Consider the following 22,358-nt stretch of genomic DNA (forward strand, 5'->3'; position numbering starts at 1 on the left):
TAATTAATCATCCACACATTTTAGTAGTACAAATATAATAATAAAAAGCACTTGATAATAGCTATAAATACTCAAGTAGCTTGGTTGGTTTTCTCACAAGTCACAAGCTTTTCTTTTTCTTGTTCTTTAATTTTCTGATTTTAGCAAATTAAAATAGTAGTGTTATTGGTAGGTTTTGGCAAAGATGTTTTCAGTTCCAGGGGTGTCGGGAATCCTGAACAGAGGAGGAGGGCATAAGATAAAAGGGACAGTGGTGTTGATGAGGAAGAATGTGTTGGACTTCAACAGCGTGGCTGATCTTACTAAAGGAAATGTTGGGGGACTCATAGGCACCGGCCTCAACGTTGTTGGCTCAACACTTGATAACCTCACTGCTTTCTTGGGCCGAAGTGTCGCCCTACAGCTCATTAGTGCTACCAAACCTCTTGGTTCATTTCTTCTTCCTTCCACATAATCAATAACTTCTATATTCAAAATTAAGTGTTTAATCTCTATACTCTCATTCATTTCATTCAATGAAAAAAAAATCATAAGACTTTTAACTAAAATTAACCTATGTAAAGAATCGCAAACAAAAAACTATATAATATTAAGTTTATTTACTTTTTTTATAATGACAAAAAAAATTATTGTATATGGTGCACAAATTTTTGTACTCTTAAAAATATATCACTTTATACATAGCCAAACATATTTATTTTGTATAGTATTAACTTATTTGGGTACGTACCTTAATAATATTATTATGTGTGTATGTATGGTCTGTTTGTAGCAAATGGAAAAGGAAAAGTTGGAAAGGATACGTTCTTGGAAGGGATTATTGTGTCGTTACCAACTTTGGGAGCAGGGGAGTCTGCATTCAATATTCAGTTTGAATGGGACGAAAGCATGGGAATCCCCGGTGCGTTTTACATAAAGAACTACATGCAAGTTGAGTTTTACCTCAAGAGTTTGACTCTTGAAGACGTTCCAAACCAAGGAACCATTCGCTTTGTTTGCAACTCATGGGTTTATAACACTAAACTTTACAAAAGCGTGCGCATTTTCTTTGCCAACCATGTAAGCTATTTATATTACGTACTTAGCTAGTAGTTTATAATTAAAATTCAGTATGTATATATATATATAGTTCATTTGTCCGTCTCTAATGGCAAGATCTTTAATACGTTAATTTAATGAATTGTAGACATATGTTCCAAGTGAGACACCAGCAGCACTTGTGGGGTACAGAGAAGAAGAATTGAAGAATTTAAGAGGAGATGGAAAAGGAGAGCGCAAAGAACATGATAGGATCTATGATTATGATGTCTACAATGATTTGGGCAATCCAGATCACGGTGAAAATTTTGCTCGCCCAATTCTTGGAGGGTCTAGCACTCATCCCTACCCTCGTAGGGGAAGAACTGGTCGATATCCAACAAGGAAAGGTTAGTTTTCTATATATGCTTCTATTTGTTTAAGTGAATTGATATTATATGTGTGAAGCTAATTTAATTTATTTTAGCATTGTTCTTTTACGATGTTATGGCCAGCCAGGTTCAAACAAGTGAAAGTATCTATGCGTACATATTTATTTTTTATTAAAATGATTTTATGTATATAAGTTATTTTGTGCTATGATTCTGATTTATTTTTCCTAATCAATTTCAACAGATCAGAATTCTGAGAAGCCAGGCGAAGTTTATGTTCCAAGAGATGAAAATTTTGGTCACTTGAAGTCCTCGGATTTTCTTGCATATGGAATAAAATCTTTATCTCAATATGTCTTACCGGCGTTCGAATCTGTTTTCGATTTGAACTTCACGCCAAATGAGTTTGATAGCTTCCAAGATGTGCGTGACCTCCACGAAGGTGGAATTAAGCTTCCTACAGAAGTAATTAGCACAATTATGCCCTTACCGGTGGTCAAAGAACTCTTTCGTACAGATGGTGAACAAGTCCTCAAGTTTCCACCACCTCATGTCATTCAAGGTGAAGAATTTGCTCATACTTGAATTCTTGAATGACACTTTGCTCATACAAATGGTATCGTACCATATATTCACAAACAAATGCAAATTAAACTTATGTTTTTTTTATTAAATATTTAGTTCCATTTAATAATGATTTTCTTCATATATAGTGAGTAAGTCTGCATGGATGACCGATGAAGAATTTGCAAGAGAGATGGTTGCGGGTGTAAATCCATGCGTAATTCGTGGTCTTCAAGTAAGTTTAAATACTTATTGCAGAAACAGATTGGCAAACCAAATTTCGTGTCCACATTAAATTAGTCTGTTGCTAGCTAGTTATAATAACCATTATATATATATATATATATATATATATATATCATGCGGATCCGGAGTCACGTACAGTTTATCATATATATTTTGACATGCATGATATTCTTCTTTAATTGGAGTATAATGGATTGTAGGAGTTTCCTCCAAAAAGCAATCTGGATCCTACAATCTATGGTGAGCAAACCAGTAAGATAACAGCAGATGCCCTTGATCTAGATGGATACACAGTGGACGAGGTAAACATATTCAAGTCTCATAATTTAACCACAGGAAGAAGGAACTTTAAGTAATTAAAAGTGCTTGTGTATGATCTGATTACAATAAATTTAATTTGTGGCACAGGCACTAGCAAGTCGGAGGTTATTTATGTTAGATTACCATGATGTATTCATGCCATATATAAGGCGGATAAATCAGACATATGCCAAGGCTTATGCGACAAGGACTATCCTTTTTCTGAGAGAAAATGGAACCTTAAAGCCAGTGGCCATCGAATTAAGTTTGCCACATCCTGCTGGGGACCTGTCAGGTGCTGTCAGTCAAGTCATCTTACCTGCAAAAGAAGGTGTTGAAAGTACAATTTGGCTACTGGCCAAAGCTTATGTGGTCGTAAATGACTCTTGCTATCATCAACTCATGAGCCATTGGTATATAAAACAATTCAATTCAATCTCCATCTATGATGTATGTTATGTCTCAATTTTATTTTATTTTTATTTTTTATTTTGTTCATAGGTTAAATACTCATGCGGTGATTGAGCCATTCATCATAGCAACAAACCGACACCTTAGTGCTCTTCACCCAATTTATAAGCTTCTAACTCCTCACTACCGTGACACCATGAACATCAACGCACTTGCTAGGCAATCTCTCATTAATGCTGATGGCATAATAGAGAAATCTTTTTTGCCCTCAAAGCATTCCGTTGAGATGTCTTCAGCGGTTTATAAGAATTGGGTTTTCACTGATCAAGCACTACCTGCAGATCTTATCAAGAGGTAATTAATCTCTCTAAACTCTAAACATAAAACTATGAAATATAGGTACATAGTTTGTTATTGATTTATATTTTGTTTGATTCAGAGGAGTGGCAATTAAGGATCCATCTGCCCCACATGGACTTCGACTTCTGATAGAGGACTACCCTTATGCTGTTGATGGGCTAGAGATATGGGCTGCAATTAAGACATGGGTCCAAGAATATGTGTCCTTGTACTATGCAAGAGATGATGATGTCAAACCTGATTCTGAACTCCAACAGTGGTGGAAAGAAGCTGTAGAGAAAGGTCATGGTGATCTGAAAGACAAGCCATGGTGGCCTAAGTTGCAAACAATTGAAGAGCTTGTTGAAATTTGCACCATTATCATATGGACTGCTTCAGCCCTCCATGCAGCCGTTAACTTTGGTCAATATCCATATGGAGGTTTCATTCTGAATCGCCCAACTTCTTCTAGAAGGTTGCTTCCTGAGAAAGGCACCCCAGAATATGAAGAAATGGTGAAAAGTCATCAAAAGGCTTATTTGAGAACTATTACATCAAAGTTTCAAACTCTAGTTGACCTTTCAGTGATAGAGATCTTGTCAAGGCATGCTTCTGATGAGGTCTACCTTGGCCAAAGGGACAACCCACATTGGACCTCTGACTCAAAAGCATTACAAGCCTTTCAAAAATTTGGAAACAAGCTCAAAGAAATTGAGGAAAAACTTGCAAGGAAGAACAATGATCAAAGTCTCTCCAATCGACTTGGGCCGGTTCAACTGCCATACACTTTGCTCCATCCTAACAGTGAGGAAGGGTTGACTTGCAGGGGGATTCCTAATAGCATCTCTATCTAAGGGAGCATGTGGTCTACTTTAATTACAGTACTGTACCTACCTTCCAATAAAAAAGATGCAAGGCTAGAGATCCAATAAATCTTGCATCCTATCTAATGTTTCAATTATCTTGTGTTTTAATGCTGTAATGGAGCCTACAATTTGCAAATTAATTAAGAGCACCGAGCACTATTAGTTTGCGTTTAGCTTCTGTCATGTTTATTAAGATATATTTCGCAGATTGTAACACAAAATTTTGTGGCAAAACAAGCTTTTTTTTTTCTTATTGAAAATAATTGTACTTTGATAATAGAAAATTCAGCAAATTAGGCCTTAAAAATAATTATTTAGCAGTTATTTGCGCTTAATTGTTAAAGAATTGATATTTCGTGAATTTTGATTGCAGATATAAAAATTAGAGGTGTTAAAAGCAAATAGAAGGAAATAATTAGAAAGGCTCAACTCATTCTCTCGCGTAGCGTGTAGCGCGTGCTAAACGAGACGTTAAGCACGAGAGTCAGAATCCGTTACTCGCGCACAGCGCACAGCACAGACTAAGTGGACAAAACTGACACAGAACACGCTAAGCGAGAGGAGCTCGCTAAGCACAAGATCTGAATGCGCTAAGCGATGGGTATCGCGCTGAACGAGCCTATGAAAATCCAAAACCCACTCCAGCAACTGTAAATAGAGAGCTCAGTCAAGGAAAACGACACAATGAGTCTCAGAGTACTCCTATCACTACCTTAAGCCTGAAAATTCCTCCTCTCTTCTCTCTATCAATTGTATTCATTCTTTCTTCCATCCCTCTCATTGTAAGTCCCTCAATGATCATGAGTGGCTAATCCCCTGGTTAGGGTCAGGCAGGCCTAAAAAGTCAAACGATGTATGGTGAACTTCAGATTTATCAATGCAAGAGGATCCCTTTTCAGGTTTTTCTGTTCTATTTTCTTTTTTATTTTATCTTGCATTCTCATCTTTATTTTCTTTTGGGGGTTAGTTACTCGGGAGAGGATAACTTCTAATAAGATCTAAAGAAAAGATGCATGCATTAGTTTTAGGAGTTAGTCTCTCGGGAAAGGATAATCTCTAATAGAACATTAAAGAGAAGAAATCATAAGGTAATCATTGCTAGGCATAGAATGGTAACTTTATGCTCATGCATTCAACAAACATCTAAAATTTATTATTCATGCATTTTATTTATTGAGTCTTTTCAAAAGCATTTAGGAGATAGGTAAATAAAATAGGTTTGTCATCGTGAGGCATCAAGGGTAAGTAACTAGATAGATGTGGATAAAACATATCCGATTAATTTAATAAAGAATAACCATAAATTCATACATCCAAGGTGGACTAGGCATGTTAGGTCTTAACATCTGCATCTCATTGAATTCTTTACGTATTGTGCTTTTGATTTTTTTGTTCCTATTATCTCTTCTACTCCTCTTTTCAAATATTGCCCTTATAAATTAAAAGTTATCCAATACAAGTGCAACATTCGACACTCGGACTTCAAGGTTTTGCTACTTAGATATTTGGTGCACTTGCCAAATGCCTAACACTTATCAGATTATATTATTAAGAAAATCAATTTTAAATTTGGGAAACCAAATATAAATTTATCTTAAACTTAAGAGACTAAAAAATATCTAATTTTTTTTTATATTATAAATTTAACGAATAAAAAATAGGTTAAATTACCTTATTTCTTAATTTTACTTTTTTATGACAATTTGATTGATTTTTTATTTGTTTAAAGTTATAAAATAATTATTTATCTTTTGAAGTGTTAATCACTTTCGATTTTGGAATATGATTTTGCATTTTTTATATTGATTCAAGAACTAAAATTTATTTAGATTCACCTACATGAAATTTATGAAATATGTTAAAAATTAAGTGAAAATTGAATCTTATGATAGTTTTTTTTTTGGTTGATTTTGAAAAAAATTTCAATTCTTCCGTTGCTCATAAAACACAATGTAATTATAATATATAAGATATAATAAAGTAGGAGAGTAAGATAAAAACATGATAAGATAAGTATATAATAAGATTTAATTATATCCAAATATTTGGTATGCATAAATTATCACGTCCAATGATCTGTTAACGACATTTATGCTTAACTGATAAAAGGATCCAATTAAATTATTTTAAATAATTAAAGAACCACTTAATAATTAAAGGAACTAATTAAATATTAAAAATAAATTTAAAAACCTAAACAGTAATTTAATCTATTTTATATAATAGGTTGGATAATATAATAATTATTATTATATATAATAATTATAATATTGAATATATTACATAACATATATGGAGAAAGAAATAGAGGTTATCTTACTCCATTAATTCTGGTCCCTCTCTGAATAAGATAAGAGACATAATAATATTATCATCTTATATAATATATTTCAATATGATAATACAGTTATTTTATCTTATTTTTTTATATTTTTGTCATCAAAGGTATCCTTATGATTATTCAAATATCAGTTGGATCTTATAATTTCATGTAAGTAAATTTAAAGAGACCGAATCAATAAAAAAATTAAAATTATGTTGCAAAATTGAAAACGAACAATATTTTAAAAATCATTTTATAAATTTTAATAAATACGACACCAAATTACAATCTAAAATAAAATTAAGATATTATAAAGGAGTAATATTATCCTAAAAATAACATAAATCTTATTAATTATATTCTCATCAGAGTCATAAAGATGATTTGGGAAGAGGCATAAGCATAAGCGTTGGAGTGATGATAAGAAGGTTATAGGTTCTAATTCTTGTACTAATATAACATACTAGTAGTAATTATTAACGTTTACTTATAAAAAAAAATTAAATTCCCTTCGTATGCATGGTAAGTATCATTATTTGCATGGGGCCTTAATGACACTTGCACTTGACGTCAAAATGTCAAATCTACCATCAAATACACATTCATTATTCACCGTGTAATGTGTACAGATGTCTTTTGTTCCTTCTGCATGGAAAAAGTGTGACACCTTGCATTTTCAGTACTCGTGCTCATCGTTACCAGCAATATAGTATTTTTTTTTTTTAGTGAACCAGCAATATATATAGTATATCTTATAGAATATTACATATACTTTAATACTTAGGTGAAAAAATTCTTAACTTATATATATCATTTAATTACATCATTAAAATGTTAATAAAATATAGTCAGTAAGTAATTAATCGTCAACACAATTAAGTTGAGAATAGCTATCATTATAAATACCCATGATAGCTTTGGTTGATTTTCTCACAGGTCACAGGCTTTTTCTTTTTCTTCTTCTTCTTCTTCTTTATTTTCTCATTTTGCCAAACTAAAATAGTTGTGTTGGTAGCTTTGGCAAAGATGTTTTCAGCAGGCCATAAGATCAAAGGGACAGTGGTGTTGATGCCCAAGAATGAGTTGGAAGTTAACCCTGATGGCTCAGCAGTTGACAACCTTAATGCTTTCTTGGGCCGTAGTGTCTCCCTTCAGCTCATTAGTGCTACCAAGGCTGATGGTTAATTAATTTCTTCATCGTTTCACTTTTTTCCATCATCATCATCCACAATCATCACTTTCTATATTAAAAATTAACTTTAATTTCTATATACGAAAAGTAAGTGTAAAGAGTTTAAATAATTTTTGTAAAATAGTAATTTCTGATTCAACGATAGTATACACATTTTTTACATTTTTAATTCATAGAGGGTTTTGTTTTCTATTAGAAATATATCACGTAGTAATACATAACCAAAGATATTTATATAGTTTAAACTTACTCGGTACGTACGTAACATAGTATTATTATTATGTGTGTATGATCTGTTTGTAGCACATGGAAAAGGAAAAGTTGGAAAGGATACGTTCTTGGAAGGGATTAATACTTCGTTACCAACTTTGGGAGCAGGAGAGTCTGCATTCAATATTCATTTTGAATGGGACGGAAGCATGGGAATCCCCGGTGCGTTTTACATAAAGAACTACATGCAAGTTGAGTTCTTCCTCAAGAGTTTGACTCTTGAAGCCATTTCAAACCAAGGAACCATCCGCTTTGTTTGCAACTCATGGGTTTATAACACTAAACTTTACAAAAGCGTGCGCATTTTCTTTGCCAACCATGTAAGCTCTTTAGCAATTAGTAGTTTAATTACAAAAGTGTGTGTGTGTGTGAAATGTCTAATGGCAAGTTCTTCAAGTTTAAGCTAAGAATTAAAAAATTCAATTTAATGTAATGTAGACATATGTACCTAGTGAGACACCAGCACCACTTGTGGAGTACAGAGAAGAAGAATTGAAGAGTTTAAGAGGAAATGGAACGGGAGAGCGCAAGGAATATGATAGGATCTATGATTATGATGTCTACAATGATTTGGGCAACCCAGATAAGAGTGAAAAGTTAGCTCGTCCAGTTCTTGGAGGGTCTAGCACCTTTCCCTACCCTCGTAGGGGAAGAACTGGTCGAGGTCCAACAGTTACAGGTTAGTCTTCTATGGTTCTATATAATTTAAATGAATTGTAACATTGACTTTTTATAATGTTATGGTCAGCGTAGTACAACATATTGCTTGGGTATATGTGACACGTTATAAATTAATTTTGCACTATGATTCTGATTATTTTTATTTTTTTTGGATGATTAAGTTTTTACACATTGTTGTTTCCTAATCAATTTCAATTCAACAGACCCGAATACTGAGAAACAAGGCGAAGTATTTTATGTTCCAAGAGATGAAAATTTAGGTCACTTGAAGTCTAAGGATGCTCTTGAGATTGGAACAAAATCTTTATCTCAAATTGTCCAGCCGGCGTTCGAATCTGCGTTCGATTTGAAATCCACGCCAATTGAGTTTCATAGCTTCCAAGATGTGCATGACTTGTATGAAGGTGGAATTAAGCTTCCTAGAGATGTAATTAGCACAATTATCCCCTTACCAGTGATCAAAGAACTCTATCGTACCGATGGTCAACACATCCTCAAGTTTCCACAACCTCACGTCGTTCAAGGTGTGATAAATAAATATAATAAACCACTCATACTTGAAATCTTGAATTAATCAATGACATAATAAATATAATAAACCACTGATACTTGAAATCTTGAATTAATTAATGACATTTTGGTCATACAAATCGTATCGTATTCACGAACAAATTCAAAACTCATTATGTTTTTTATGAAATGGTTATTCCATTTAATAAGGATTTTCTTTTTATTATTAATTTGGGTAGTGAGTCAGTCTGCATGGATGACTGATGAAGAATTTGCTAGAGAGATGATTGCTGGTGTAAATCCCTGCGTAATTCGTGGTCTTGAAGTAAGTTCAAATATTTATTTATAAAATCAAATTTGATGTCCACGTAAAATTAGGTAGTATATCGCCAGTAATAAACTAAAATACTAAATGGTTGTTCTTCTTTAATTAAATGGATTGTAGGAGTTCCCTCCAAAAAGTAATCTGGATCCTGCAATCTATGGTGATCAAAGCAGTAAGATAACAGCAGATTCCCTTGATCTAGATGGGTACACAATGGACGAGGTAAACATGCGAAGCGAAGGAATTGATACAATAATTTTCCTCTTAAAGTAATTAATTAAAACTAATTGAATTTTGTGGTACAGGCACTTGGTAGTCGAAGGTTATTTATGTTAGATTACCATGATATCTTCATGCCATATGTGAGGCAGATAAATCAGCTGAATTCTGCCAAGACTTATGCGACAAGGACTATCCTTTTTTTGAGAGAAGATGGAACTTTAAAGCCAGTGGCCATCGAATTAAGTTTGCCACATTCTGCTGGGGATCTGTCAGCTGCCGTCAGTCAAGTCGTCTTACCTGCTAAGGAAGGTGTTGAGAGCACAATTTGGCTACTAGCCAAAGCTTATGTCATCGTAAATGACTCTTGCTACCATCAACTCATGAGCCATTGGTATAAATTTTCATTTTCATTTTCATTGCTATATATCAACATATATAGATAAATTCAATCTCTAATCCCTCTCTCTCAAGTGTATATTAATTACTTTTGATTTCTTCATAGGTTAAATACTCATGCGGCGATGGAGCCATTCGTCATAGCAACACACCGACATCTTAGCGTGCTTCACCCAATTTACAAGCTTCTGACTCCTCACTATCGTAACAACATGAACATCAACGCACTTGCCAGGCAATCTCTAATTAATGCTAATGGCATAATAGAGACAACCTTTTTGCCCTCAAAGTATTCTGTGGAGATGTCTTCGGCGGTTTATAAGAATTGGGTTTTCACTGATCAAGCACTACCTGCAGATCTTATCAAGAGGTAATTAATTAAGTAAATCTCTCTATATCACTAGAAAAAAAATGTGACATAAAGGTTTGAAATATATAGGTATACATTTTGTTACAAAGCATAATGATGGATGCATGTATATATTATATTTTGTTTGACTTAGAGGAGTGGCAATTAAGGATCCATCAACCCCACATGGAGTTCGTCTTCTGATAGAGGACTATCCTTATGCCGCTGATGGACTGGAGATATGGGCTGCAATTAAGACATGGGTTCAAGAATATGTGCCCTTGTACTATGCAAGAGATGATGATGTCAAAAATGATTCTGAACTCCAACATTGGTGGAAAGAAGCTGTAGAGAAAGGCCATGGTGATTTGAAAGACAAGCCATGGTGGCCTAAGTTGCAGACACTTGAAGACCTTGTTGAAGTTTGCCTCATTATCATATGGATTGCTTCAGCTCTCCATGCAGCCGTTAATTTTGGTCAGTATCCTTATGGAGGTTTGATAATGAACCGCCCAACTGCTTCTAGAAGGTTGCTTCCTGAGAAAGGCACCCCAGAATATGAAGAAATGATTAATAACCATGAAAAGGCTTATTTGAGAACAATTACATCAAAGTTGCCGACTCTCATTAGCCTTTCAGTGATAGAGATCTTGTCGACACATGCTTCTGATGAGGTCTACCTTGGCCAGAGGGACAACCCACATTGGACCTCTGATTCAAAAGCATTACAAGCCTTTCAAAAGTTTGGAAACAAGCTCAAGGAAATTGAGGAAAAACTTGTGAGGAGGAACAATGATCCGAGTCTGCAGGGCAATCGACTTGGCCCGGTTCAACTGCCATACACTTTGCTTTATCCTAGCAGTGAGGAAGGGTTAACTTTTAGGGGAATTCCAAATAGCATCTCTATCTAAGGGAGCCTGTGGTTTACTCTAATTACTCTATATATAGTGCATGTGTACCTTCCAATAAAAAAGATGCAAGACTAGAGATCCGATAAATCTTGCATCTTATCTAATGTTTCAATTATCTTGTGTTTTAATTAATGTTGTAATTGAGCTCACAGTTTGGTTGTGGTTTGCAAATAATAAGAGCAGTGAGCACTATTAGTTTGTGTTTAGCTCCTGTCATCATGTTTGGTATTATACATTTTGCAGATTACGTAACACAAATTTATGTTATTAGTAAAAAAACTGTATTGTACGAATATTTTGTATTATAAGTATATAAGAAATAAAAATTATTAGTATTAGTAAAAAAACTGTATTAATTCTTTGTAGTTCGTCTCATTAGTTTTTGTATCTTGTTATATTTGTTTCTCCATTGTTTTTATCATCACTATCTAATTTATCTGCTACAAATTACTTTTAAGTCACAACTCGATTCACATGCATGGGCGCTGCAAAATTAGCACACAGTAAAAATCTATCAATAAGAAAAAAAATACCTTACACGTTTGGCATGGAATTTATTTTGCTTTTAGAGTGTGTTATCTACAGAGAAGAAAACAATTTATCACATATTACAGGTGAAAGGCCTAAGGCTTTCAACTTTTAATGAGCACGCCAATAAAAAAATATGATAGATGTATCCAAATATTCTCACAGTATGATCTGTTTGAAAGCCACAAATTTGTAACCTTTAATGAATGGAAGCCTGAAAGAAGAACGACCACAACCGATGTCAACAGATGAAATCGAGAACGCAAAAAGGACAGGTGTGTACCATCTTAGTTAAAGAAGACGAGCAAAGGCAGCAGTGGATGTACTTGATCAATAAGTAAAGCCCTACAAGGCTCAGAGCAGAACTACCAACGACTAGAAAAAGTAACATGTGTTGTGGTCATATAACAGCTTGTGGACTAGAATTTCCTATACTGCCCTGACTTGGCAGGAAAAATGATATCTTGGATACATGGCCAATGCAATTTTAAAAACTAACCCTTGCTGCAATTGAAATTGCGACTCAGATAAGATGATATTTTCTTCTAGTTTGCACTTCACAGCAGCATTGTTAAAAGTTAAAACATGCATGATTGCATTTATTATTTTGGTTTCCATTATACTAACACAACTCTCTTTATTAATGACAAATACAAATACATTCAGCCACTCCAAATACATGACTTAAGCATACACAACTGATTAAGGAATCTGGTTCCTTCAATTTCACATTTATTTAAAACCAGGAACAGTACTTAAGCAACCATAGGGTCCTTAGATAGAGATACTGTTGGGAATTCCTCTGAAAGTCAATCCCTCCTCACTAGAAGGATAGAGCAGAGTGTAAGGCATTTTAGCTGGCCCATAGCGGTTTCTCAATGTCTCATCTTTGTTCTTCTCTATAAGCTTCTTTTCAATCTCTTCAAGCTTCTTTCCAAACCTCTTAAATGCCTCTAATGGACCGGCATCAGAAGTCCAGTAGTCACCACCATCTCTCTGCCCAAGGTAGAACTCATCAGATGCGTGCCTTGACAAGATTTCTATAACTGTAAGGTCAATGAGGGTCTCCTTCTTGCCAGTAATAGTCTTCAAAAACTCCTTCTCAGGGTTCTTAGCCAACGCATCATATTCAGGAGACCCCTTTTCAGGCATGAATCTCCTGCTAATAGTTGGCCTGTTTAGGATTAAACCTCCATATGGATACTGTCCAAAGTTAACAGCAGCATGAAGGGCTGAAGCAATCCATATGAGGATAGCGGAAGCTTCAACCAACTCTTCACGAGTTTGCATCTTTTGCCACCATGGCTTATCTTTCAAATCACCATGACCCACCTCTACAAGTTCTTTCCACCAAGCTTGGAGTTCAGGGTCTTTTTGGAGTTCCTCATCTGACTTGTAGTAGAATGAGACATATTCTTGCACCCAGGACTTGATGGCATCCCATATCTCTAGCCCATCAGAAGCATAAGGATAGTCCTCAATCAAAAGACGAACTCCATGGGGAGCAGATGGGTCCTTAACAGCAACTCCTCTGAATTAAAACAACCCGAATAGCACTAATTAGCATAAGAGTCATATCAAGCCTGATTCCTGAAGCCTTTTTTTCTTTTGTCGTTGATGACTTAGATTTAGATTCTTTATTTTTAAGCGATATATATTTCTAATTTGTTGATAAACTTTAAAAGATTACTTACCTCTTTACAAGATCATTAGGTAATGCTTGATCAGTGAAAACCCAGTCCTTGTAAATGACAGCGGACATTTCCATAGAGTACCTACCCCACAAGAATGTTTTCTCTATAATACCATCTGCATTGACCAGGGCTTTCCGGGCAAGTGAATTAATATTCATGGTGTCACGGTAGTGAGGAAACAGAAGTTTGTAAATAGGGTGAACCACACTCAGTTGCCTGTTTGTTGCTATGACAAATGGCTCAACAATTGCATGAGTGCTTAGCCTGCCATCCATGTTAATATGTTAAATCATTTATTCATAAATACATTATCAAATTTAATTGCATGGATCTAATTTCCAATTCATAATATGGTACCAATGGCTAATGATTTGATGGTAGCATGCATCATTCACAACAACATAAGCCTTTGCCAGTAACCAAATATAAGCTTCCACTCCTTCGCTGGCAGGCACGTAGACTTCGCTAACAGGACCATATTCTTCACCCTGAGGATGTGGCTTACTTAACTCAATGGCCAATGGTGTCAAAGTTCCATCATCTTTCAAGAAAAATATGGTTCTTGTAGCATAAGTCTTTGTGGTATTTGCATTTATTTTCCTCAAATAAGGAATGAGATAGTCATGGTGATCTAAGATGAACAACTTCTTGTTTTGGATAGCCTGTTCAACCAAGTACAATTAATTAATTGCTATTCATTGGAATTACATTAAAAAAAACACACACACAAATAGATAAAAAGCAATAGAAAAAACATTATGGTGAAACAATTTTAATGTGAAACCAAATACTCATATCATTACCTGCTCAACAGTGAGCCCACCTAAGTTAGGCTCCAAATGTTCTTTTGCTATTATACAGGTATGATCACCATAGGCTTGAGTATCTAGCTTGCTACTTAGTGGGAACTCCTGGAATAAATTTATCACGCAATGAATGAGGATAGCACTCCCAAATTGCATCCAAGCTTTTGGTTGCGTGTATTTTCTTATGAATCAAACTTTTAAATTAAGCTTACCTCTATAATCTTAATGACATTTGGATTTAAACCAGCAATCGTTTCTCTTGCAAATTCTTCATCAGTCATCCATGCAGACTTATCCACTGCACCAAATAAAAACAGTTCAAAATTCATCCACGTGATTAAATATGTTGAATAAAAACAGGAGTATATTGATAATATTCCGCATATTCAAAATATGTAGCATACCCTGCATCACTTTAGGTGGTGGATACTTGAGGAACTGTTCGCCATCAGTTCGAAAAATTTCCTTGATCACTGGTATAGGGGCGATCTTGCTAAGAAAGTTTGTAGGTAGTGTAACTCCACCTTCATAGAGTTTGTGCACTTCAGCAAAATTATCAAACTCAAGGCTCAAAATATTTCCATCGAATGCATCAGTCAAGACAGGCAAGACATCTTGGGATACAGATTTGATTCCATAAGCGAGAAAATCTGATGACTTCAAGTGACCAAATGCTTCATCTCTTGGAAGGTAAACAAAATCGCTCGGCTTCTCACTGTTGGGATCTGTTAGTTAAGATGAAGGCACATAATATACGTTAGCGACTACAAACAACAACATTACAACAACTACTCAAAGATTTTACAGCAGAGTAACTAAGTATTCTAAGGAACGCACTTGACCAATTCAGTTATGCTAAAAGAAAAACAGCAGAAGTATAATAAAGTAGTGAGTAGTGAGTAACCTTTTCTAGTTTTTCCTCTTCCGGTTCTTCCTCTGCGAGGGTAAGGTAAGGCTGAACCACCAAGAACGGGGCGTGCATATTTATCACCGCTATCCGGGTTGCCCAAGTCATTGTAGACATCATAATCATAGATCCTATCCCATTCCTTGCGCTCTCCAGTTCCATCCCCTCTTACATTCTTCAATTCTTCTTCTCTGTACTTCAAAAGTGGAGCTGGTGTCTCGCTTGGAAGATATGTCTGCATTATAATTTATATGTATAACAACTTTTTCATCATCCATGTTGTTATGTTGTAAAATTCAACAACAATAAATATTAAACACCGTACGCATCATGTAGTAATGTGACAATATATGTGGCTTACATTGTTGGCAAAGAAAATGCGATCAGTCTTGTAGTTTTTTGAATTGTAAACCCAGGAGTTGCATACGAAGTGAATGGTTCCGTGGTTTGGAATGTCTTCGAGAATTAGAGACTTGAGGTAGAACTCATTTTGCATGAAGTTCTTAATATAAAATGCACCGGGAATTCCGAAGTCACTGTCCCATTCAAAATTAACATCGTATGCTTGTTCGCCAGCTCCCAAGGTTGGTAATGTTATCTTTCCTCTTAAATTTGTACTCTTTCCAATTTTTCCTTTCCCACCTACCAAATTTCACAGAAAATTTAATTTAATCTCAACTGAAACTTACCTAAGGTGTTCATAAACAACCAAAACCAATAAAAGTCGAAAAAACAATATTCAAAAAATTGAAAATTGAAAAAACTGAAACTCAAACCAAAAAATCGAATATTTGGATTGGATTGAATCATATTTCGAAAACCATTTAAAAGAACAAATGGACAACTAGTCAATTTAGTTCAAACAACTTTTTTTTATCCGTAAGATTTAACTGTAGAAATGAATTGGGTTGCCCATTAGAGACCTATGATCTTATTCATTTAAGTTTTGACTTGATCTGACTCATTTAGTAACAAAGTTATGCCTAAGTTTTTTTTAAAAAATTGTTTAGTCAAAAAGATGGGTCTTAAAAAAAGTCTATTAGGCTTGATTAATTATCCATTTAGCAACAATATTTTTTAATAAAAATATTATTATTAATATGATATATAATATTATAATTATTTTATTTAAATTACAAAGTTATTTAGTAGCTTGATAATTTTAATCATTGTAATTAATGTTTATGAGGATAGATGAGTAATAGGAATAGGGATTATTTTCTTTTTTTGAGACTTAAAAACTTTAATAGCATGTTACATGTAATGTTTGTAAGAAAGTTTTGTATATTATAGTTTAAAATTATCTTATTGTTTTTTATGAAAATCTTTAATTTTATTTAAAAAAAATATTTTTTTTACTTTTTAATATAAAACAAACCTTTAGATGAGCCTCGCAAACTTATATAAATGTCACTCCTAAAAATGGGCTCATAATAGATAACAAATGCAAGTTTGAGTTATAAAAATATAAAACAAGTAAGGACAGGGCTTATATAGGGCTTATATAGGGCTTATCCAATTCAATCCATTCTCACCTCTAAGTAAGCATAAAATAAATATTAGAGAGTTAATATTCAAACACCAACAGAGCTAGACTCACAGGTAATCCTGACAAAACTTATATATGCATTTTTATCATAAAATTATATATATCATTCATGCTTATATTTTTATTTCTTATTTTTAATAAATTATCAAATGATTTATACTTATTTATACAATATATTTAATTGATTATATATTTTTAGTAATTATTTGAGTAAAGATACATAAATATTAAAAAAAAATGCTAACCAACACAGGACACGTGTTAAAGAATAAAATAATGAAATGTTTTTTCATTGAAAAGTGTAGCAGTAAAATCTCCCATGATTTCTAATACGGTATGAGTATGCCAATAAAAACTTTTTCTTCATTAATTCTTTTATCAAAGGCTATCAACGCCCTAAATATAATTATCAAATTGTATAAATTTATTTTTAATAATATATAATTTTATATTTATAGAACTAATAGTTATATAATGACTTTATATATATGTGAGATATTTTATAATTAAAATTATTTATTCTTATGTTTATTATATATCTTATCATTTATTTAATATTTTAAAAAAAACAAAATGAGATTTTTTTATCCATAAACGAAATGAAGATTGAAATAGAAAATTGACCCAATTCAAATTGTTTTAAATTGGGTCGATATGTTACATATGGTTTAGAACGAATCGTCAATATTATAAGTTGTATATAAAGTTTTCTTCACAAACATTTAAGGTAACTGTATATGTTTTTGGTGTAAAAGGTAACTGTATATTCAGGAGTCTAGCTTAAACCCAATTATTAAACCGAAATATTCCCATGACCCTTGATCCGTGGACTTGGCTATTTAATTGAAACATTAAATTTCATGGCTACCGTTATAAAAAAAAAAATGATTGATTTTCAGTTCGAGAAGATGATCCATAATTCACGGGGACAAAATATCAATAAAGATTTGACGACTATGAAGGGGAAAGACCACTTTTCATTTGGCTGTTGTCACGTTTGTTACACATTTTTTTAAGAGGGGTAAATCTTTGCGGACAAAAAGGTTAAATTTTTTAAATATTATTAAATGTAATAAGTCATACATATTCTTATTTCAAAGAACAGAAACGTATCTATAAGTTGTAAAAAAACTACTCATATATACTGCATTTAGAAAAGTAGAGTTCATAGTCTCTTGTACACCAAAAAAAGATTGTAATTTCTTAAAAAGTATCCTATCTTAAGCCATAATTGACGTGGTTATAAAAATTATTCAATCAAAGCTGAAAACTTATGTACAATATCATAGAAGCTGTTTTTTCTGTTTTTCAATCAAAATTGAAATTTCACTTGGGTAATCCGTGAAATCCTTTTATGAAGACCTTTATTACACAGATTTTTAAGATAAAACTTCAATTCTGATTAAAAAAATAGTAAACAAAGTATTGAATACAAGTTCTATCCGGCGATAAATTAAATCGTCTTTCCTTGCAAGTGCTTGAATTGAAATATAGGAGGGAGAAATGAAATAAAAAGTTTAGACTTTAGAGAAGGAACTAAAAGTGAAGTAATTCACTAATATCGATCTAGCAAGAAGAACAGTTGAAAGAAAATTGAGATAGTATGCATGAGGTGGTGAAAAGTGAAGTAAATTACCATCAGCCTTGGTAGCACTAATCAACTGGATGGAGATTTTGGTGGCTGCAAAAGTAAGTGCATCGACTGCACTGCCTATGAAGCCTAAGCCTTGGTCAACGATCCCTCCAACACTGGTGATGCTGTTGATATCCAACACATTCTTCTGCATAACCACCATAGTCCCCTTTATCTTTTGACCCTTTTGCCCGAAAGGAAACATCTTTGCTACTTTCAACCAAACACTCTCAGAAGATTGATTGATTGCCTTGTGAGTAACACAAACATGAGCTGCCCCCTATTTATAGATAACAACATCCAACGATAAAATACTTAAATATTCCAACGGATAACTTTTCTTTTTTTTACTCGGCCTGCAACTTGCAAGATGCTTACCAATTTTTATTATTATTGTATGTTTTTAAACATGATAGGGTATTAATTTATTATTTTCTTTTTTAATTCAAGTTAATCGTTGTACATTAATAAATACTATTTATTCCATTGATTATTGAGTGCATATTGAGTTTTTTTTGTTAGTGTTGACCTTCTTGTCCGTAATTTGTTTCATGATACATGTGGGATTCCAATATGATTTATTAAGAATCACTAATAATGGATTTGATGATATACTCAATCAATCAAACCTATTCATGTTACTTCAATGCATTAATTTTTATTTTATTTTCCGAGTATGAACTTGTGTTAATAATTAAAATATATATTTTCTATATCCTATTAATTTCCGTTGCTATGAATATTTTTTATATCTGTCTAGTTAAATTTTAAATGCTAGAATATCTTAATTTATGGTTATTGTTGTTTGAGTTCAAAACATATGAAGAATGTTCTTTGATTGATGTATGATCAGTAAGGATGTTATTTCGATGCATTTGTCTGTTGACCCGATCATGATTTTGGACAAGACAAAATTGATTCATGTATGAGAATTTTCATGAATTACTATAAGTTATTACTGCCAAAGAGGGATCATTTATATTTATTCATGATTTTTTTTTTTTTTTGTAATTGGAGGAATGTTTTCTATCTTTGCATGTAATTGTTTACCCAAAGGGGGTTGTTGTATGTTTGGGTTGAGAGTTAAGAATGGATGAAGTTATTGAGAAATGCACCAAGTTGAGGGATTTGTCTATTTAAAGGGGACAATTTTTTGAATTTTGTGCATACTCATGGATTAACCTCTCTGAGGTATTGACCTAGGCTTTAACCTTGGTTTGTGCATTCTCCCCAAATGGAAATGTATTGTTATATTGGTCTCGCATTGATAGCTTGTTTCCTTTTTTTAGCTATATCTTGTCTTGTAATATGTCCTAATGCATTCTTGTTTTGATTTAATAATGAATTTTTCTATGAACTATTTTACTTCCATTGAGATCTTGAATGGATCAAATTACTACAATTGGAAGAAAGATGTGGAATATTCTTTTGAAAATTTATGATATTATTTAACTTTGCGTGAGGATAAGTCTATGATCAATTCAGATAGTAGGTTTGAACAAAAGAAACTTTTGGCTAAGTGAGAGAGGTCTAATAGGTTGAATTTGATTGCTATCAAGAAGACCGTCTCTAAACATCTTTTGAGTGGTCTACCAGAGAAAGTGATAGTGTTAACTCGATGACAAGTGTATCAATTCGTTTTAAGTAATAAAAGACTTGAAAGTCTCAGTGTCGAATCCGCATGGACTTTGGTTGTACTTAAAGTGATGCAAATCCAATGATTGAGCAATTAGATGAAGTAGAAGAGACAAGGAATTGTAAGTGTGGAAATTGGGGTAAAAAAAAGATAACAAAAAAATAAACAGTAATTTAAATGCAAAAAGATGAATTTAGAATATGATAATGTTGGAACCTATCATGCCAAAACTACTTGTAATGCAATGTTCATGATTTTCTCTATCTAATGAAATCCATGTTTTCACCCACATCTACTAAGATACTCTATCTTTAGTTTTCTGCATGAAGAGCCTAATTTATTTATTCTTTTCTCTCAAATTTCTTTGCAAAGATAAAAATAATAAATCGCGTTAAGATTAGATATGCATAAATTAGGCAAAACAAACATCAATCTATTTCTAGCAATGATTTCATTTAGATGTTCTTCCCCAGATCATTAGAAAATAATCATTTTTCAATGCATTATCCCTTAAACACTATATGGATGATCTGTCCATAATAAACAAAGAAGCACAAAGAAGAGTAATAGAAACAAAATTGCATTAAATAAATAATAGACAGAATTACATTGCAAGCATTGGTCTGTCAGGCTTTCAACAATGGGGGTTTAGCCTCTCATCGCCGTGAGAGACTTTACACTTCAAGAGGGCTAATGTGGATGGAAGAAGGGATTGGATGGCTAAAGAATGAGGGTTTCCCCCTATTAGAGGTGCTTAGACTTTTGGATTTCTTTACTAGAGAGCTCTGAGACTCGGTGTATCTTTCCCTTCTGTTTCTTACTCCTTTTATAGGCCCAAGGTAACTTACTTTTCACATTGACTTCGCACTAAGTGTGCACTCCTAGGCTTAGCAAGAATGGTGGTTTAATCACACGCTAAGCACGACCTTGGGCTTTCTCGTGGGCCTTCTTCGTGCTAAGCGTGAGCTGGTCGCTAAGCGAGCAACACGCGCTGAGCCGGTATCGCACGCTAAACGAGCTGTCTAATTCTTCTAACTTTTCTTCAAAACTTTTTCTTCCAATTTTTGCATCAATTTTCCTCTGGAGCATGTGTTCTTCTTTTGACTTTTGCTAATCAAAGATTTCAAAGATATTAATTTATTCATTATTTCATTAAAAACAACAGTAAAGTGAAGAAATTATAATTATTCTTAACCAAAATTACTTATCAAATTAACTCAAATTTTACAGTTATCAAATAGCTAAGGAGTTCTCTGATGCTCTAGGAAAGAGGTACCAAGTATCCGATAATGCCGAGTCTAAATGTCTAATGAAGCAGTTAACAAACATAAGATATGATAATGTTAGGGGTGTAAGGGAATTCATTATGAAGATGGTTCATATTCAAACCAAGCTTAAATATCATCAAATTGACCTTAATGAAAAATTCATAGTTAAACATGGCTTAAAAAGCCTACCCGCTAATTTACACAAATTAAAACTTCTCACAATACCATTGGTGAGAAATGGACTCTAAATGACCTTATTATCAAGTGTGTTGTCGAGGAAGCGAAACTCGAGAAAGAAAAGAGTGACATAGTCATGTTATAAGTCCATGGCAAACCCACTTTCAGCAAGGGACATTGGAAAAATACAAAGAGTGCATCTAATGCTTCTCATAGATATCAAGTTTCGGGGAAACCAAGTAAGGGTTAGCACCACAATGCAGGACCTAGGCCAGCTATCTTTAAGAAAGGTATTTGGTGTTTCAGGTGTATAGAGAAAGGGCATAAGAAATTTGATTGTGGAAAGTTCAAGGCTTGGTTTGAGAACAAGCATAAATCATGAGGGGTTCAGAAATTTAAGGGAGCCTAGTATGAAGGAAATAAAGTTAAGGGTAGCAAATGATCTTGAAATTTGCGTTGAGAAAGTGAGAGACGTCAACCTAGTTTTAGCTTTTGGATTTGAATTGGTTTTAAAAGATACCTTTTATGTACTTTCTTTTAGGATAAATTTGATTTATGTTTCTTGTTTAGACAATCTTGGTTTTAATTTTACTTGTAGTGATAGGAAAATAAATATGATGTTAAACTCCCAAATTATTGGTTATGAATTTTTAGTTGATGGTTTATATAAATTGTCTTTGGACTTAAACAATATTTTGTCATCTTTAGTTGTTAAGAACTATGTTGCTAAAAGATTTAAAGTTGAATAAAAATCATTTATGTGGCACAAGCACTTAGGTCATATTTCTCGGGAAAGGATTGAGACATTAACAAAGACATGTATTCTACCTTCATTGGGTTTTGATG

At 33.4% G+C, this 22,358-nt stretch overlaps 3 protein-coding genes and 1 non-coding gene across 4 annotated transcripts; 3 read left to right on the forward strand and 1 right to left on the reverse strand.

The window, feature by feature from the left end:
• Positions 1-95: 95 nt before the first annotated feature.
• LOX2 (lipoxygenase-2) lies at positions 96-4,392 on the forward strand. Its single transcript, NM_001250756.2, has 9 exons — positions 96-428; positions 773-1,059; positions 1,187-1,427; positions 1,654-1,971; positions 2,123-2,208; positions 2,420-2,521; positions 2,628-2,932; positions 3,021-3,284; positions 3,370-4,392. The coding sequence occupies exons 1-9, from the start codon at positions 185-187 to the stop codon at positions 4,121-4,123; spliced, it is 2,601 nt and encodes an 866-aa protein (NP_001237685.2). The 5' UTR covers positions 96-184; the 3' UTR covers positions 4,124-4,392.
• Positions 4,393-4,560: 168 nt separating this feature from the next.
• Positions 4,561-4,712, forward strand: MIR1532 (microRNA MIR1532). The gene has a single exon (NR_048640.1). It is a non-coding gene; the product is annotated as a microRNA MIR1532 (primary transcript).
• Positions 4,713-7,390: 2,678 nt separating this feature from the next.
• Positions 7,391-11,660, forward strand: LOX1.1 (seed linoleate 13S-lipoxygenase-1). The gene is made up of 9 exons (NM_001249224.2): positions 7,391-7,638; positions 7,954-8,240; positions 8,359-8,599; positions 8,805-9,125; positions 9,351-9,436; positions 9,557-9,658; positions 9,742-10,049; positions 10,161-10,424; positions 10,558-11,660. The coding sequence occupies exons 1-9, from the start codon at positions 7,485-7,487 to the stop codon at positions 11,312-11,314; spliced, it is 2,520 nt and encodes an 839-aa protein (NP_001236153.2). The 5' UTR covers positions 7,391-7,484; the 3' UTR covers positions 11,315-11,660.
• Positions 11,661-12,142: 482 nt separating this feature from the next.
• On the reverse strand, positions 12,143-18,690 carry LOXB1 (lipoxygenase). Its single transcript, NM_001251763.2, has 9 exons — positions 18,435-18,690; positions 15,611-15,891; positions 15,247-15,484; positions 14,747-15,067; positions 14,555-14,640; positions 14,340-14,447; positions 13,894-14,198; positions 13,537-13,800; positions 12,143-13,373 (listed from the first exon to the last, which is right to left on the reverse strand). The coding sequence occupies exons 1-9, from the start codon at positions 18,634-18,636 to the stop codon at positions 12,617-12,619; spliced, it is 2,562 nt and encodes an 853-aa protein (NP_001238692.2). The 5' UTR covers positions 18,637-18,690; the 3' UTR covers positions 12,143-12,616.
• Positions 18,691-22,358: the final 3,668 nt, after the last annotated feature.

This window comes from Glycine max, chromosome 13 (assembly GCF_000004515.6).
Source record: "Glycine max cultivar Williams 82 chromosome 13, Glycine_max_v4.0, whole genome shotgun sequence".
NCBI classification, from domain to species: Eukaryota; Viridiplantae; Streptophyta; class Magnoliopsida; order Fabales; family Fabaceae; genus Glycine; species Glycine max.

Coding starts and splice junctions, on each gene's coding strand:
- LOX2 (NM_001250756.2), top strand. CDS start 185: ATGTTTTCAGTTCCAGGGGTGTCGGGAATCCTGAACAGAGGAGGAGGG. Junction 1,972..2,122: donor ACCACCTCATGTCATTCAAG/GTGAAGAATTTG, acceptor CTTCATATATAG/TGAGTAAGTCTGCATGGATG. Junction 2,933..3,020: donor CATCAACTCATGAGCCATTG/GTATATAAAACA, acceptor TTTTGTTCATAG/GTTAAATACTCATGCGGTGA.
- LOX1.1 (NM_001249224.2), top strand. CDS start 7,485: ATGTTTTCAGCAGGCCATAAGATCAAAGGGACAGTGGTGTTGATGCCC. Junction 7,639..7,953: donor TAGTGCTACCAAGGCTGATG/GTTAATTAATTT, acceptor ATCTGTTTGTAG/CACATGGAAAAGGAAAAGTT. Junction 8,600..8,804: donor TCGAGGTCCAACAGTTACAG/GTTAGTCTTCTA, acceptor TCAATTCAACAG/ACCCGAATACTGAGAAACAA.
- LOXB1 (NM_001251763.2), bottom strand. CDS start 18,636: ATGTTTCCTTTCGGGCAAAAGGGTCAAAAGATAAAGGGGACTATGGTG. Junction 15,068..15,246: donor AAGAGGAAAAACTAGAAAAG/GTTACTCACTAC, acceptor CTTAACTAACAG/ATCCCAACAGTGAGAAGCCG. Junction 14,448..14,554: donor ATGTCATTAAGATTATAGAG/GTAAGCTTAATT, acceptor AATTTATTCCAG/GAGTTCCCACTAAGTAGCAA.